At 43.5% G+C, this 19,118-nt stretch overlaps 1 protein-coding gene across 1 annotated transcript in view; it reads left to right on the top strand.

Annotated features, from left to right (window-relative positions):
- The window catches only part of LOC149747407 (acyl-coenzyme A synthetase ACSM1, mitochondrial-like), a 50,420-nt gene extending 40,818 nt beyond the window's left edge, over positions 1-9,602 (top strand). Inside the window, exons 11-14 of the mRNA XM_089896066.1 lie at positions 4,660-4,787; positions 5,869-5,968; positions 7,070-7,189; positions 8,679-9,602. Coding sequence (XP_089752192.1) covers positions 4,660-4,787; positions 5,869-5,968; positions 7,070-7,189; positions 8,679-8,765 — 435 coding nt within the window. The 3' untranslated portion in view covers positions 8,766-9,602. The remainder of the gene's footprint in view (positions 1-4,659; positions 4,788-5,868; positions 5,969-7,069; positions 7,190-8,678) is intronic.
- Positions 9,603-19,118: the final 9,516 nt, after the last annotated feature.

The raw sequence follows: 19,118 nt of genomic DNA, 5'->3' as shown, positions 1-19,118 counted from the left end.
AATCTGCAACTTCAGTTGCAATCCATATCAAAATCGTAATAACATTTTTCACACAAATAGAACAAAGAATTCTAAATTTGTCTGGAACCACAAAAGACCCCAAGTAGCCAAAGCATTCCTGACTGAGAAAACAGAACAAAGTGGGAGATATCACATTGTTGATTTCAAATCATACTACAAAGTTATACTATTAAAAATAATTTGGCAGAAAAACAGACACATAGATCAATGGAAATATCTGAGAGCCCAGAAATAAACTCACACATATATGGACAACAAATTTATGACAAGGGAGCCAAGAATCTACAATGGAGAAAAGAAAGTCTCTTTAATAAATGATGTTGGGGAAGCTGGACAGCCACAGACAAAAGAGTGAAACTAGACCACTATCTTATGTCATACACAAAATTAACTCAAAATGGATTAAAAAACTTGAATGTAAGACCTAAAACCATAAAACTCCTAGAAGAAAACATAGACAGTGTGCTCTTTGACATTGGTCTTAGCAATATATCTTTGGCTATGTCTCCTCGGGTAAGGGCAACAAAAACAAAAGTAAACAAATGGGACTACACCAAACTAAAAAGCTTCTGCACAACAAAGGAAACCATCAACAAAACAGAGAAGGACAAATACCTGTGATTTCACTCATATGTGGAATATTAAAAAAACAAACAAAACAAAAGCAAATGCATAGATATGGAGAACATATTAATGGTTATCAGAGAGGATGGGGGTTGGAGGGCAAAGTGGGTAAAGAGGGTCAATTGTATGGTAAAAGATGGAAACTAGAATTTTTTTGGTGAGCATGCAGTAGTGTATAAAGAAGTCAAATCATAATGTATGCATGAAACATATGATGTTATAAACCAATGCTACCTCATTAAAAACATGTAAGCAGTAAAAGAAACAAAAACAAGAAACTCTACTTCTATAGAGCTTTGTCCCCTCTTTCTGATACTGATTCCATAAATTATATCTTTGTACACTGTGTACCCAAAACTATAGACTTAGAATTTTTTTATAAATTAAAAAAAAAACTATAGAAAATTAAAAGTGGAGTCACAAATCAAAATTACAGTAATATTGGCTTTTACATTTGCCCACACACTTAACTTTTCCAAAGGTATCTTCATATGGATTTGACACATGTCTAGAGTCTTTTCATTTTAACCTGTAGGAATCCCTTTACCATATCTGCTAGGGCATGTCTAGTGGCAATGAACTCCCTCAGCTTTTATCTGAAAATATCTTAATTTCTCCCTCATTTTTAAGGAGCGTTTTGAAGGCAGGATAGAGAAGTCTTCATTGACAGTTTTTTTTCTTTCAACACTTTAAATATGTAATCCCACCACTTCTGGCCTTCAAGGTTTCCTGTGAGAATCAGCTGATAATCTTACTGAGGATCCTTGTATGTGATGACTCACTTCTCTTGCTGTTTTCAAGATTCTATTTGGCTTCCAATATTGTGATTTTTATGTATCCTGGTGTGGGTCTCTTGGGATTATCTTATTGGATTTCTTTGAACTTCTTGTATTTGTAAATTCATGTGTTTCATTACATTTGAGAAGATTTTGCCCCTTATATCTTCAAATACTATTCCTGTCCCTTTCTCTGTCTCATTTCCTTCTCTCATAATGCACATGTTTGTCTGCTGGATGCTGTCATGCAAGTCCATTAGGCTCTGTTTGCTTTTCTTCAATTTTTTTCCTGTTTGCTCCTCAGACCCAATAACTTCTATTGTTCTGCCTTCAACTCTCTGATTCTTTCTTATTCCTGTTTTAAACTGCTGCCAAACACTTCAGTGAATTTTTTGTTTTAGTTATTGCCCTTTTCTAGAAAGTCTGTTTAGTGTCTTTACATAATTTCCATCTCTTTGTTGATATTCTCATTTTGTCCACATGTCACTTTTCTGACTTCTTGTAGTGCTTTGTCCATTTCTTCCTTTGCCTCTGTGACCACATTTAACAAGCTTGATTTAAACTGTTTGTCTAGTAAGTCTTATGCCTGGGCTTCCTCAGGGATGGTTTCTGTCAATTAATTTCATTCCTTTGAATGAGGTATGATTTTTTTTAATATTTATTTATTTTATTTATTTATTTTTTACTTTTGGCTGTGTAGGGTCTTAGTGCAATACACAGGATCATTGTTGTGGCATCTGGGATATTTTGTTGCAGCGTGCGGGCTTCTTTCTAGTTGTGGCGTGTGGATTTTCTCTCTCTACTTATGGCGCACAGGCTCCAGAGTGGGTGGGCTCTGTAGTTTGCAGCATGAGGACTGCCTAGTTGAGGCAAACGTGCTCAGTAGTTGTGGCGCACAGGCTTAGTTGCCCCACAGCATGTGGGATCTTAGTTCCCCGACCAAGGATCGATGAACCCGTTTCCCCTGCATTGGAAGGTGGATTCTTTACTACTGGACCACCAGGGAAGTCCTGAGGCATGATTTCTGTTTCATTGTATGTCTTGTAATTTTTAGTTGAATATTGGGCCTCTCACTATTACAATGTGGTAACTCTAGAAATCAGATTCTCCTGCTTCCCTGAGTGTTGGGGTGTCTGGGGTTTTGTTGTTGTTCTTGTTTTGTTTTGTTGACCGTTGAAGCCTATGACAGTATGTTTGTTTTGGGACGTTTCCAAACTCTTCTTGTAACGACAGTTATTTGCCATGTGTGATCACACTGAAGTTTCTGATCATTTAGCTCATGTTCAGCTAATGTTTTGACAGAGATTTTCTTGAGTGTCAAGAGGTCAAACAAACAAAAATACCAATGACAACAAAAAGGAGAGAACAACCATTGTACAAGTTAGGTCTCTGCTGGGGTACTCCTTCATCACTTAGCTAGGCTTGCTCTGAGCCTAGAGATCAGTCTGAGGTGCAACCTTAAGGTCTTCTTAGGACTCTTGTGAGCACACGTCTTGCTCAGGTATGCGCATGGTTTTCTAAATACCACCATGTGCACAGCTGTCTTGAATATCCTAATTTCTTGAAAGAATCTCACCCCAGCTTCTCCTCCAGACCTTGATGATCTATTGTATATCTCCACCCATAATTTCTTACCTTAGGCACCTTTTAGTTTTGTAGTCTTCCAGGTAGCTCCTATGAACAGTTCCTATTGCTTTTCCCACTTATATTCTGAGTTACATGAACTGCGTGCCTTGCACCAGTCCTCCAATTATCCTGAGACAGGTTAAAACAGGTGTGTACAATAATTTGCAAATGAGATCTTCTCTGCTCTCTTTGGTTGGAGCAGGGGAACTGGGAACTGGGCTGCCATCTGCTCAAGACCAAAACTGCCATGCAGAAGAAAGGCTGGAGCAAGGGTGAATAAAATGTCACAAAACTTTGTACCATTTTTAAGGTGGCTTTTTCTTGATTGAGTATTTATAAGGTTGTTTTAAGCCTTTGACTCTTTCCCAGACGTCGTACATAGTCAATTCAACTTCTTGTACATTTTTTGTGGTTTTTTGGGGGAAATGAGACCTTAAATCTTCCTCATTTGCCATGTTTTCTTGACATCACCCACCAGTAGCACTTTTTAAAAGTAGTCAAGGTGAAGAACTCAATTAGGTGCCCCTGTAGACTCTGACCCTCTCTGTGTGGTAGATGTGATACTATTCTCCTACCATTCAGGAGCTCTTCAATGGCTCAGAGATCTACTTCCAAGAAGTTCAGGCCCGGAGAGACAAAGGAATTCCTTCCGTGGGTGTGGGAGTCCCATCTGCAAGGTTCCAATCTCTGACCCTACCTCAGATGATTGACATCAGGAAATATCATTTCCTTCAGGGAAGACGTGTCCACAGGGATGTGTCAGGTCAACTGTATCAGAGTACACTGAGATGGACAGCAGTTCAAATGGCACATGAATTGGGGGTGGGACTTTTTCTGTACCCTTTGATGTGGTGTCTCCTAAATTTCAGTCATTCAAGTCCACGTGAACTATTTTCTGCCATATCCATGCACCATGTATATTATTACTTACATTATTTTTCACTTTAAATCAAATTACTACTTTAAAGCATTTGTTTAAAAAAGAATTTGATCTGGTATCTCAAGTGGAAAACAGTATCTCTTGCCAAAAACCGGAGGCAATGGGCTTCCCTGTTGGCGCAGTGGTTTAGAGTCCACCTGCCAATGCAGGGGACACGGGTTCGATCCCTGGTACAGGAAGATCCCTCATGCCGCGGAGCAGCTAAGCCTGTGTCCCACAACTACTGAGAGCCTGCACTCTAGAGCCCGTGAGCCACAACTACCGAGCCCACATGCCGCAACTACTGAAGCTCGTACACCTAGAGCCCATGCTCCGCAACAAGAGAAGCCGCCGCAATGAGAAGCCCGTGAACCACAGTGAAGAGTAGCCCCGCTCGCCGCAACTAGAGAAAGCCCGCGTGCAGCAACGAAGACCCAACGCAGCCAAAAATAAATAAATGAAATAAATAAAAAAATATTGTTCTTAAAATTGGTTGAACATTGTTCCCTAATCGACCAGTGGCATGCATTGAGTGCTTGCATGTAATGAAAGTAGACTCAGAGAGATTATAAAAAATGCCCAGGTGCCAGGTAGAGCCAGAAGCAGGATTCAAACCCAGATCCGAGCTCATTGTTGTAGCTCATCATCTCTAAACTCACTGCTTTTGACAGAGGAGTGTCGTTGTCTTTGCAGAGTAACCCGGTGAAGACAGCCGAAGTGGAGTGTGGGGACTTTTACAACAGTGGGGACAGAGCAACTGTTGATGCAGAGGGCTACTTCTGGTTCCTGGGGAGGGCCGATGATGTCATCAATGCCTCCGGGTAGGTGTGGCTGACGCTGAGCCAGAAGGTACCACCCTCACGAGCCTGGTGGGAGGTAGCATGCCCAGACATTCCTTCATGCCTTGGTGATGGACTCTCAGCCTAACTCTGAACCAAAGTAAGACATCATGAAAGTTAAAGGCACTGGGAAGGAAAACTTGACTTTGGGCCCTATTTGTTGAGGGAGCTTATTCTGTGTGCTCCTGTAATGAACCACGTGTCACAGAAGCACATAAAAACAACAATAATAAAATTCACCTTTATGGAATACATATTATGTGACCGTACTCTCTGTAGAGCTTTATACGAACCACCTCCCAATGCTGTAAGGTAGATGCGATTATGCCCATTTTATTTTATTTTTTTCTGTGGGGGGAGGGTGTGTGTGTGGAGGCCCCAAGTGCTCGGCATGCAGGACCTCAGTTCCCCAAGCGGGGATTGAACCCGTGCTCCCTGCAGTGGGAGCACGTAGCCCTAACCACTGGATGGCCAAGGAATTCGCATGATTATGCCCATTTTACATGAGCAAACGGAGTCAGTGACCAGTGAAAAACGTTGCCTGAAGTTTCAAAGACAGTACAGGGTGCAGCCCAGATTTGAACAAGGGCAGTCTGACTGCAAGTCTGTTGTTCCTAACTCGAACATGATTTATAAAGAAAAACAATGACACGTTACACTAGAATAACATGTTTTCCTGGGAATTTCAGGAAAATTGTGTTTGTTGTTTTTAATTTCTAAAACCAATGCTGATAATAGTGAGGAACAGGCTGTAAAATTTGTACAAATGTTTAAGCTAAGGAGTTTTCATGCCAGGGGAAGCTGCTTGAGCTTGAGCCAAGCCCCAGAGCTCTGGGAGGATGAAGCATTCACCTCCTCTCTCACCTGGGGAGCACCTGAGCCTTGTATTTCTTAGCATGGAACGTTCAGGACTTCACATTTCAGTCCCATCACACAGGCCCTGGCGCCCTGTGACAGACACCCTCCGTGCCAAGGGAAGATGTGTCTCTCCAAAAGATGCGATCTGAGGGCCTGGGTCACCCTCGCCCGGGAATTGGCTCAGAAGGAACCATTGGTCCTGCAGGTACCGCATTGGGCCGGCAGAAGTGGAGAACGCCCTGGCAGAGCACCCAGCGGTGGCTGAGTCCGCTGTGGTGAGCAGCCCGGACCCGATTCGAGGGGAGGTGAGGAACGGGACGTGGAGGTCATTGTGGCTGGGCGTGGGGCTGGGAAGGCAGGTGAGGGGAAAACTTCCCGGCCATACCTACCCAGCCTTGGACCTAGGGTGAAGGGAGGGCATGGTTGATGTGCATGTGCACTTACACGATGTGGTCAGCAGGGGGCACTGTGGCCTCATCTGTGACTGAAATGAAGGTGATAGTGAATGCTGCTGCCGCTGCCATCTAGCAGTTAATCAGCTCTTACTGGGTGTCAGCTCATTTATCCCTCACAGAACACAATGAATTAAGGACTCTCTTAATACCTTTATGCAGAGAAGGAAACAGAGGCATAAAGAGGTTAAATAAATTGCCTGGATTACACAGCTAATAAGTGGTGGGAAATTGAGCACTCTGGCTCCAGAGCATGCATCCTTGATCCAACAAGTGTTTATTGAACACCTTCTATGTACAATCCCTGAGAAGTTAAATGAGGACATAAATAATAAGAAGAAACTAATAAATTACCAACATTATTAAATGCCCACAAGGTCTTAGCTATTATTAAATGCCCACAGAACTCTACCTACAATAATAGTGAAAATGGTGATGATAACAATGATAGGAATACAAATACATTTAAACTGGCTTCACATTTTATGTGTATTATCTCATGGAATCTTTGCATGAACCTGATGAGGAATGCACCTGTCCTCTTCCCATTTCGCAGAGGAGATCGAGATTAAGATAGGTTAAGTAATGTTCCAAGGCAAAGAGTGGAAATTGGAAGTATTGAGATTTGAACCTGGAATTTCCAAAGGCTCTGTTGTCAGTTTGTTTTCCCATTAATTTTGTAAGCATTTATTTTATTTAAAAAATTTTTTTAAATTAAAAAATTTTTTAAACTGAAAATTATTTTTAAATTTTTATTTATTTATTTATTGGCCACTCAGTGTGGCATGGCACGCAGAATCTTAGTTCCCTGACTAGGGATCGAACCCGCAGCCCCTGTGGTGGGAGTGCAGAGTCTTAAGCACCGGACCTCCAGGGAAGTCCCAGGCATTTACTCCTTAAACTATACTTTGGTTGCCCCTCTCTCTGAGCCTCCACTCTGGTTCTTCACTGCAGGTAGTGAAGGCTTTCATTGTCCTGACCCCAAACTTCCTGTCCCATGATCGAGACCAGCTCACCAAGGAGCTGCAGCAGCATGTGAAGTCAGTGACAGCCCCGTACAAGTACCCAAGGAAGGTGAGCGAGAGCAGATGGATGGGGTCTGGTCCCTGTGAGTGGTTCTGGGGGCTCCACTGCCTCAAGTCTCATACAGTGTCTGGGGTGAAGCCTAAGTAGCCAAGAGCACTAATATTTTTCTCTGCAGAAGAAGCATTTCAGCTTAGGGGTGTGAGGGAGCCCACTGAATCGGGTGGAACCTCGATCCTGTGTCAGAAACTCATCCATTGTTGGAGTGTCAGCCTAAAGGAAAAAATCAGACAATTGCCCAAGGATATCCAGGAAGGTTATTTATAATCTTTCAAAATTTGAAAAAGACACCCAAACCAGCAACTTCCAAACTATTAAAAAACATTATTTGTCATGAGAAATACATTCTGTATTGCAACCCAACACACATATACATACACAGCAAACAACAAAGAACAAAATGATATTTACCCTAACAATATGTAATACATTCTGATATTTTTTGTTCAACTTCATTTGTTTTAAATGCTGTGCACAACCTATAAAACTGTGCAGCAATAGAGAAATGATGAAATTACTCATGCAATTTAATATTATTCTGTAATTTAAACTGATAATGCATTTTTAACATAAAATATCACAATAATATATTATTGAGATAAAAAAGCAGGCTAAGAAATAACATACGTAGTGCTATCTGATATGTTTAAAAACAAGTTAAAATTTTCTTCTTTTGCAGTAATACTTTGCTGCATTGTCTGAATATTTACAATCAATACATATTATAAAGCTATATAGCTAATATTTATTGAGCATTTACTGTGTGTACCAGGCCCTGGACTCAATGCTTTACATGCATTATTATTTCATTTAATCCTCTCCACAACCTGAGATAATCATCCCAGTCTACAGAGAGGAAACTGAGGCTTAGAGACTCAAAGTAAATTGCCTGAGATTAGAGTAAATAGAAGCTGAAATTCAACCCCATGTGTATCTGACAAAAGAGTTCATGCTGCTAACATTAGGATCTGATGCATTATCGAGAGTAGAGGATGCGTACCAGTCAGGAAGGGCTACATGTTACTGTGGGTAACAAATAGTCCCAAAGTTGCAGTGGATTATAACAAGGACGGTGTCTTTCTTGCTCACACCACTTGTCTACCATAGCTTTCCCGGAGCCTTTGCTCCACATCCCCTCATCCTGGGACCAGGATAAAGGAGCAGCCACCATGTAGGTACCTCCCAGAGCACTAGAAGAGATGGATAGAAGGGGTGGCCTGTCTCAATGACTCCCACCTTTTCTGTTAAATGTGGCACACTTCACTCCTTCTCATATCTCACTGGTCAAAGTACATCAAAGGGCTGCATCCAACTTCAGGAGGTCAGAGGAGAATCTGACATAAATGGTGAACCCCATTAAGGCCCCCACATGGCACCAGCCTGTCTGGGGGACTGTGAGAGGGCAAAGGAGGAGAGCTGAGGGTTGATAGAAAATGACGGGGGGACTTAGTCAGAATGTGTTTGCTTTATCCTCAACCAGGTGGAGTTTGTCTCAGAGCTGCCCAAAACCATCACTGGCAAGATAAAAAGAAGTGAACTCCGGAAGAAGGAGTTTGGTCAGATGTAATTGGCAGTAAACTCAGAAACCACTGTGTGATGTTGGCCAAATGCCTGGCGGCCTCAGGTTCCTCACGATGGTGAGGGTGAGGAGAGGAACGCTGAGAGAGTTGACTTGAAAGAGAGCCAGGAGTGTCAACATTCCAGCATTTTTGTTCTTTTAAATTAATATCAATCACTATCCTTCCTCCAAGTTCCCTGTTCCTTTCAGATTGCCCAGCTGAGCGCTCAGAATGGGGCTGAAGCAAATTAAATACTGACTCAGCATCCACAGTGAGTCTGTTGTGCATTTATTCTGGGAAAGATCCAGTGCTAAATGCTGTCCCTCGTAATTCCCCCAACCCCCATCAGAGTCTGCCCCAGGGCCTGATTCTCCCTCCTGCTTCCAGAGACTCTGTGACCCAGTCGACGACCAGGACATAGAGGTCTAGGAGGAACAGTCCATGTGGCCCCCGGGGTCTGCTCCTGCCTGGCTTGCCTCTGCCCAACTGGGGGTGAGGCGGGAGGCAGGGCAAGTGTGGTGTCTGGGGAATGGAGAAGAGGGGAGGGCAGCCCAGCCTGGTGACAACACTTGCCTGCCACACCATCCCTCACCTGCACCCTCCAGTGGACCCACTGCCTCTCGTCCCACCAATAATGCTGCTGCTGTTGCTGCTTGCAGGTCCCAGCCTGGACCAGTGCAGGTGAGTGAGTGCCTGCCCTCTGGGGGCCCAGGAATCCTGCAGGACTCCTCCAGCCCTTCCCAGGGACCCAGGAGCTTTGTTCCCCAGCCCCTCCCCAGGGGCCTGGAGTCCTCCCCAGACACCTCTCCTTATACTGTGTAATCCGCTTTGCCATCCAGAGCCCTCTGACCCCCCTGGCCTGTGGTCCTGTGAACTAACCCTTCACTCCATCCATCCTTCCGGCCTGAGATGGAACCACCAGAGGCTGGAAGGAGCAGAGGCAGAAGAGGCTGAGCCTGGGGGTGAGAGAAGCGCATATTGTCTCCTTCTCACCCATTCCTGGGGGGTCACCGAGAGAGAGATCCCCTCTGCAGCTGCCCTCTTCTGAGGTGCACAGATACACACACTCACAGGGTAATACACAGACATTACAAACACAGAGACGCACAGGTAAAGAATCACCCCCAGCCTCACCTGGGGACTCAGGTGTTGGGCTCATGGGCAGCTCACACACAAACCAACACAGGCAAGGACACCCTGGGGGGAACACACACACATACACAAGTACACATACTCAGGGCCATGTGAGACAGCCCCACAGGGCAGACCCACACACACCCAAGTAGGCGCACACACGCACACACACTCACACACAGACATGTAGGCAGAGACATAGACACAGAACACAGCCACATACACACAGGCACAAAAAGAAGACAAACACACAGATACAATCAGGAACACCCAAAGGGACAGCAACTTCACACACAGCACAGTCACATATAACACACAGACACAACTCCACGGACCCATATGCCCTGAGACACAGACACACACACGGATTTGCACAACCAACGTACATTCATTCAGTGACAAAGGTGCAAACACAAATGCATACAGATAAAACCAGAGAGACACTCAATGTCTCAGTGCTGTGCAGTGGGAAATTCACATTCACAATCGAGATGCTCACAGACACAGAAACTCAGACACACAGGTTCATACATGCAGACTTATACAACCAGTCACACACACACACATACTCCCAGACAGTTCTGGCACTCCAGTGGATACCTCCACAGGCAGTCGGGATGAATAGACCCTGGCATTGAGGTAGAAGGTAGACGGGCTCCAGGCTGAGCAGCTGGAGCCTGTCTCCTGCTGACATTTCAAGGAAAAGATAAAGGCAGGAGCAGAGAGAAGCTCAGCTCTGCCTAAGTAAAAAGATAAGACTACCATATTTTTCATTCTTGAGGTCAAGGAGACCTCCTGGACTACACATGCACAAAACGGTTCCTCAGGGGTCAGAAAATGGAGGGGGCGCTAGCCCATAATATGTCCTGCCAACCTCTCAGAGACTCTCACACTGGAATCTATCTTGGCTAAAAGATGCCTGTGCACATTGGGTAGGACCCTGAGTCAGACCAAATATGGGCACAAAGCAAGATGAATCAAGGTGATTGGCTAGAGGGAACCCGGAGAACTGCAGCCGTATAAGCAATTCAAGCCACCCCAAAAGCATGACTCTCTCTCTCTGAGCCCATCCGTGTGTCTTTCCGCATGTACTTTTCTTCTAATAAACGCTTTATCTGCTTCACTAACTTCTGTCTCTTTGCTGAATTCTTTCTTCAAAGAAAACAAGGACTGAGGTCCTGTTTCAAGCCCAACGGCCCTCGTGGTCTAGTGGTTGGGATTCAGCACTTTCACTGCCACAGCCTGGGTTTGATTCCCGGTCAGGGAACTGAGATCCTGCTTCAAGCCGCCACACCCTCGAGATCAGCATGACCTACCCCACCTAGGCTGTCATGGAAGGGGGTGTTTTCCTGGCTCTGAACCCAGTGCTAGGCACCTGTCCCATTGAGGGCCTTCCAGAGGGCTGTGCTTATGCTCTGAGACACCAGAGAATGGCCAGGGTAGGGTGGCTCTGGGGACAGGGCACAGGGGAAGGACTGGGGTATGACAGCGTGCACTTTACGTGGGGGTGTTGCATGGGGCCTAGCAGATCCCAAGGTCAAGCAAGGGAAAAAAGTGTGCCTCCCCAGGACCCACGCTGTGTGTCAGAGTGGGCTGTGCCCTCTCCCACAATAACAAAAGTGACAGTAAAGACATCATCAGGACCGCTGTATGATAATATTATCATCACCACAGCAATGACTGACCATCAGCCCGAGGTGCAGGAGTGAGGTGTGACCATGGTCGCCTGGTTTGCTTCATCTTCTGAGCAGGGCTGACCCTGAGCCAAGGCAAAGATTCTCTCTGGCCCCTTCTCTCTCTGGAGGCCTCAGCTCCAGCTTCTTCCTCTCCCAACATTCCCCCCACTCCCACCCAGACCCAAGTCCCCCCTGACCCTTTTCTCAGCCTGGTACAGCACCTCTCCCTGACTCTCCATCTGTGCAGTGGGGATAGAGATGGTACGGGCCGTAAGAAGATGCCTGCAAAGTACGGTGCTTAGCGCAGGCTGGTAACAGGAGGGGCCTTTAAAGGCTTCACAGCCTCGAAGGTGCTTCTGGGAGGACAGTCGCCCCGGGAGATGATGAAGCTGATGCGCACAGGCGCTCAGCACGTGGCCTCCCTTTGTCCTCATGACAGCCTTTGGACACAGGACTGGGCATTTCCATCTTAGGGAGGAAACCCACCCAGGGTCACACCGCTGGTAAGCAGCACAGCTGGGTCTCAAGCCCGAGGCTCCTGGCCCTGCCTTCAGGGGCCACGGAGGGCTCCTCCCCTGGATGGGAGGCTGAACCCGCTTTGGGGATGCTTCGTCTGCTGCACGAATGGTCTCACCCTTTCCAGGCCCCTTAACTCTGTTCACTTCTCCTTCTTTCCCTCATCCCTGCTTGAGCTGTAACCAGGGTGACCCTGGCACCGTTCACGGAAGTCCCCAGTCCCTTACAGGCTGCGTCTGCCTCCCATTCACTTCGCGGCTAGTCTGACTTCCACCCCTTCTGTGCCTAGTCTGTCTCTTTATAACCACACAGCCCAAACGTGGGACTCTGTAGGCAGGCAACTGCATCTAAACAGATTTCAACACTATTGTTTAGTTATCCCTGTTTTTTGTTTTTGTTTTGCTTGTTTTTTTTTAATCATTTCTTTGTATTTATGGTAAAAGACATTGATTTTCCATTATAACAGTAATAGAATGTTTCCTGTTTACAATAAGTTTCCATAATAATAAAATCTATGGGGTTTAAAGCAATGACTTTAAAGCTGTCTTGGGCCTGAATGAGCTGGGAAACCACTGTGTCAATCACACATAAAAGCACCTTTAGGAAGTTCACCTCAGGACAGGGCCCAGAACAGACCATCACCAGTGGGCTTTGTCTAACCACCCGGGTCCCTGGGCCCCAGCCCACCTGCTTGGCTCTCCCCACCCAGCACTCCTGGTACTGCCAAGCTGTTTGGGTGCTGTCCTCAGATCCCCCAGAAAGGAAGCTGGTGAACTTTCTCCATTGAAATTCTCAATTTCTCGAGGTCCCTGGCAATCAATAATGAGAGTCAGACTGGATTTTTCCCCCCCTGTTTAGGTTCATAAGCTAAAGCCCATGCTAACAGGTGATGTATCTAGCCCTGTTTCAGGTGTTAAAATGTCTACGCTAATTACGGATGATTTTGAGACCATACCCGTACCATCTGTATGGTCACACAAAGTGGAATTCGCAAGCCAGAAGGAAACCTATTTTACTACCGTATTATCATGACCACGTAATGCAGTTCAACTGTAACATCTTTCCCTTCGGGTTTTCTTCTTTGCTCATATTTTATTTGTAAGTGTACTTCTCAATTACCAAACATGGGAAATTCTAGTTAGCTTTTCATCAGGACTCTTCTAGCACAATTGCATTACCAAAAAACATGCTCTGTGTGATTTCATTCCTCTGAAATATGTTGAAATTTGCTTTGTGGCCAAAATAAATAAGGTTAATTTTTGTAATTATACTATATGTGCCTGAAATTAATGTTTCCTCTGCAGTTGTTATGTGATATTGAGGGATATATGGATATAGCTATATGATTAAAATGGTTTGCTAGTAAGATCTTCTACACCTTACAGATGCTCTGTGGTGCTCATTGTATGACTTGTTGAGGGAGAGGTGTGAAAACCCCCCACTCTGCTTGTGTATTTGATTATTCTTGTATCTCTGTCATCAAATCGATTTCGGCCACTGCCCATGGGAAATCTTGGGAGTTCTCAAAGGAAGGAGGAAGCGTCCAGAAGTGGGGGACAGGGGACCTGGGTTCAGGAGGACAAGAAAACCTAAGGTCTGAGAAGTTCCCAGAGAGGACTTGGGGTTGGATGGTGCACAATTGGGCAGCACGTAGGGGAAGGGTGTTCGGGTGTCCACTGTGATGGACCAGGGACATCAACAGTAACACAATAATTGTGGGGGACATGAACACCCCACTTACATCAATGGACAGATCATCAAGACAGAAAGTCAATAAGGATACACAGGCCTTAAAGGACACATTAACCCAGATGGACTTAATTAATATTTCTAGAGTGTTCCATCTGAAAACAGCAGAATACACATTCTTTTCAGGTGCACATGGAGCATTCTCTAGGATAGATCACATGCCAGGCCATAATGCATGCCTTGGTAAATTTAAGAACATTGAAATCATAACAAGCATCTTTTCGGACCACAATGCTATGAGATTTGAAATCTACTACAAGAAAAAAAAAACTGGAAAAAATCAGCATGTGGAATCTAAACAATATGCTACTAAACAACCAATGGGTCACTGAATAAATCAAAGATGGAATAAAAAAATAGCTAGAGACAAATGAAAATGAAAACAAGGCAATCCAAAACCTATGGGACACAGCAAAAGCAGTTCTAAGAAGGAAGTTTATTGTAGTACAGTCTTACTTCAGGAAACAAGAAAAAGCTCAAATAAAAAACCTAACCTTACGCCTAAAGCAACTAGAGAAAGGAGAAGAAACAAAACCCAATGTTAATAGAAGGAAAGAAATCATAAGGATCAGAGCAGAAATGAATGCAATAGAGACGAAGAAAACAATAGAAAAGGTCTATGAAACTAAAAGCTGGTTCTTTGAAAAGATAAACAAAATTGATAAACTTTTGGCCAAATTCATTAAGGAAAAAAGGGAGAGGACTCAAATCAATAAGGTTAGAAATGAAAAGAAAAAAAAACAAGTTATGCCTGACACCATAGAATACAAAAGATCATAAGAGACTACTATTGCACAAGCAACTCTACAGCAATAAAATGGACAACCTAGAAGAAAGGGACAAATTCTTAGGTACAATCTCCCAAGACTAAACCAGGAAGAAATAGAAAATATGAAGAGCAATCACAAGTATTGAAATTGAAACTGTGATTAAAAAACTCCCAACAAACAAAAGTCCAGAACCAGATGGCTTCACAGGCAAATTCTATCAAACATTTAGAGAAGAGTTAATGCCTATCACTCTGAAACTATTCCAAAAATTTGCAGATGAAGGAACACTCCCAAGCACATTCAGTTCAGTTTGGTTTCGGTTTGGTTTCAGTTCACCATCACCCTGAAACCAAAACCAGAGAAAGATACAACAACAACAAAAAGAAAATTACAGGCCAATATCATTGATGAACATAGACGCAAAAGTCCTGAACAAAATACTAGCAAACAGAATCCAACAATACATTAAAAAGGTCATACACCATGATCAAGTGGGATTTATCCCAAGGGTGTAAAGATTCTTCAATATACACAAATCAATCAGAATGATACACCACATTAACAAATTAAAGAATAAAAATCATATGATCATGTCAATAGATTCAGAAAAAGCTTTCAACACCCATTTATAATACCAACTCTCCAGAAAGCAGGCATAGAGGGAACCTACCTCAACATAAAAAAGGCCATACATGACAAACCCACAGCTAACATCATACTCAATGGTGAAAAGCTGAAAGCATTTCCTCTAAGGTCAGGAACAAGACAAGGACGTCCACTCTTGCACTTTTATTCAACATAGTTTTGGAAGTCCTAGCCACAGCAATAAAAGAAGAAAAAGAAATAAAAGGAATCCAAATTGGAAAGGAAGAAGTAAAATTGTCACTGTCTGCAGATGACATGACACTATATATAGAAAATCCTAAAGATGCCACCAGAAAACTACTAGAGCTCATCAATGAATTTGGTAAAGTTGCAAGATACAAAATTAACACGCAGAAATCTGTTGCATTTCTATACACTGACAAATGAAAGATCAGAAAGAGAAATTAAGGAAACAATCCCATTTACAATCACATCAGAAAGAATCAAATACCTAGCAATAAGCCTACCTAAGGAGGCAAAACAACTGCACTCCAAAAACTAAAAGATGCTGATGAAAGAAATTGAAGATGACATGAACAGATGGAAAGATATACCATGTTCTAGGACTGGAAGAATCAATGTTGTCAAAATGACCATACTACCCAAGGAAATCTACAGATTCAATGCAATATATATCAAATTACCAATGGCATTTTTCACAGAAGTAGAAAAAAATTTTACAATTTGTATGGAAACACAAAAGACTCTGAATAACCAATGCAATCTTGAGAAAGAAAAACGGAGCTGGAGGAATCAGGCTCCCTGACTTCAGACTGTACTACAAATCTGCAATCATCAAAAGAGTATGGTACTGGCACAAAAATAGAAATATAGATCCATGGAACAGGATAGAAAATCCAGAGATTAAACCCACACACTTATGGTCAACTAATCTATGACAAAGAAGACAAGAGTATACAATGGAGAAAAGACAGCCTCATCAATAAGTAGGGCTGGGAAAACTGGACAGCTAAATGTAAAAGAATGAAATTAGAACGTTCTCTAACACCATACACAAAAATAAACTCAAAATGGATTAAAGACCTAAATGTAAGACCAGATGCTACAAACTCTTAGAGGAAAACATAGGCAGAACACTCTTTGACATAAATCACAGCAATATCTTTTTCGATCCACCTCCTAGAGTAATGAAAATAAAAACAAAAATAAACAATTCAGACCTAACTAAACTTAAAAGCTTTTGCACAGCAAAGGAAACCATAAACAAAATGAAAAGACAACCTACATAATGGGAGAAAATATTTGCAAACAATGCAACCAACAATGGATTAATCTCCAAAATATATAAACAGCTCATACAACTCAATATCAAAAAAACAACCCAATCAAAAAATGGAGGAAGAGCTAAATAGACATTTCTCCAAAGAAGACATACAGATGGCCAAAAAGCACATGAAAAGATGCTCAATGTTGCTAATTCTTAGAGAAATGCAGATAAAATCTACAATGAGGTATCACCTCACACCGGTCAGAATGGCCATCATCAAAAAATCTACAAACAATAAATGCTGGAGAGAGGGTGTGGAAGAAAGGGAACCTACCCTGTTGGTGAGAATGTAAATTGGTACAGCCACTGTGGAGAACAGTATGGAGGTTCCTTAAAAAACTAAAAATAGAGCTACCATATGATCCAGCAATCCCCTCCAGAGAGAACCGTAATTTGAAAAGATACATGCACCCCAATGTTCACTGCAGCACTATTTACAATAGCCAGGACAAGGAAGCAACCTAAATGCCCACTGACAGATGAATGGATAAAGAAGAGGTGGTACACGTATACAATGGAATATTACTCAACCATAAAAAACAATTAAATAATGCCATTTTCAGCCACATGGATGGACCTAGAGATTATTGTACTGAGTGAAGTAAGTCAGACAGAGAAAGACAAATATCATATGATATTGCTTACATGTTGAACCTAAAAGAATGATACATATGAATTTATTTATAAACCAAAAACAGAATCACAGACATAGAAGACAAACTTATGATTACCAAAGGGGAAAGGTGAGGGGTGGGGAGGGATAAATTAGGAGTTTGGAGTTAAATATATACACACTACTATATATAAAATAAATAATCAACAAGGACCTACTGTATAGCATGGGGAAATCTACTCAGTATTCTGTAATAACCTATATGGGAAAAGAATCTGAAAAAGAATAGATATATGTATATGTATAACTGAATCACTTTGCTGTACACCTGAAACTAACACAACATTTTAAATCAACTATACTCCAATACAGAATAAAAGTTTTTTAAAAATTGAAAAGGAAGTAATGATTTTCAGTTCTCTGATTTAAACAGTCTATGGGAGTAAAACTTGTTACCTGTTCCTTCCTGATGTTGAGCTGAACATTCTCCTGTTCATGCGGTTCTTCAGGTTTCACTTCTGCATGATTGACACAAGCTTCATTGAGGGCAATTTCAACCTAAAGCAAAACATTCTCATTGATGACTTAATTCCCAAGAAAAAAAATGCCAAGTAGATATCATCATTTTAACCTCCTAAGACATGAAAAAGTTGTTCCTTGCAAATGCTAATGTGTACAATGGAAATCCTGCAGCAAATATAGGTAGCTTACCTCCAAAATTCCTGAGGTGTTCATTGAAATGGCACCTTTCAAGTCCTCTGTAGATTTTTTTTTTCCAATATCTGCACATAGGATAGAAACAACAACTGCACTGAGATTTCAACGGAAACACTGGGTGATATGCTCAAAAGGTGTAACATCAACCAGACATATCCCACGGCGACCCCTAAGTTTCATGTGATGGTAGTTGATCCAGGTTGGGCCCAGAAAAAATATCAAGCCCATAAAGAAATGCAGAACAAAGAAAGACATTAAGGCACAAATATTTCGTAGCTTCAACAAATATCTTGCTCACTGCATAATGGAAGAGATGACTGGATGACAAGGGGAAAGCAAAGGTGGAAAATAGTTCATGTCAAACAGCTCAAAAGTGGGTGTTCTTGGGCTTCCCTGGTGGCGTAGTGGTTGGGAGTCCGCCTGCCGATGCAGGAGATGGGGGTTCGTGCCCCAGGCCAGGAAGATCCCACATGCCGCGGAGCGGCTGGGCCCGTGAGCCATGGCCGCTGAGCCTGCGTGTCTGGAGCCTGCGCTCCGCAACGGGAGAGGCCACAACAGTGAGAGGCCCGCGTACCGCCACACACACAAAAAAAAGTGGGTGCTCTTGATGGAATATAAAGAAAACTTTCCCGAGAGGCTTCCAGGAAGATGGCGGAAGAGTAAGGCGCGGAGATCACCTTCCTCCCCACAGATACACCAGAAATACATCCACACGTGGAACAACTCCTACACAACACCTACTGAACGCTGGCAGTAGACCTCAGACCTCCCAAATGGCAAAAAAAAAAAAAAACAACAACCCACGTACCTGGGCAGGGCAAAAGAAAAAAGAATAAACAGAGACGAAAGTATAGAGACGGGACCTGCACCAGTGGGAGGGAGCTATGAAGGAGGAAAGGTTACCATACACTAGGAAGCCCCTTCACGGGCGGACACTGCCGGTGGCGCAGGGGGAAAGCTTCGGAGCCGCGGAGAGAGCACAGCAACAGGGGTACGGGGTACAAAGCGGAGAGATTCCCGCACAGAGGATCAGGGCCGACCGGCACTCACCAGCCCGAGAGGCTTGTCTGCTCACCTGCCGGGGCGGGCGGGGCTGGGAGCTGAGGCTCGGGCTTCGGTCGGAGTGCAGGGAGAGGACTGGGGTTGGCGGCGTGAACACAGCCTGCAGGGGGTTAGTGCGTCACAGCTGGCCGGTAGGGAGTCCGGGGAAAAGTCTTGACCTGCCGAAGAGGCAAGAGACTTTTTCCTCCCTC

This window comes from Delphinapterus leucas, chromosome 15 (genome assembly GCF_059928025.1).
Source record: "Delphinapterus leucas isolate spDelLeu-1000000601 "Yukka" chromosome 15, BTC_Dleu_Yukka2, whole genome shotgun sequence".
Classification (NCBI taxonomy): Eukaryota; Metazoa; Chordata; class Mammalia; order Artiodactyla; family Monodontidae; genus Delphinapterus; species Delphinapterus leucas.
Note: the sequence above shows the minus strand (reverse complement) of the source record. Positions and strands in the feature narration are given on the sequence as shown.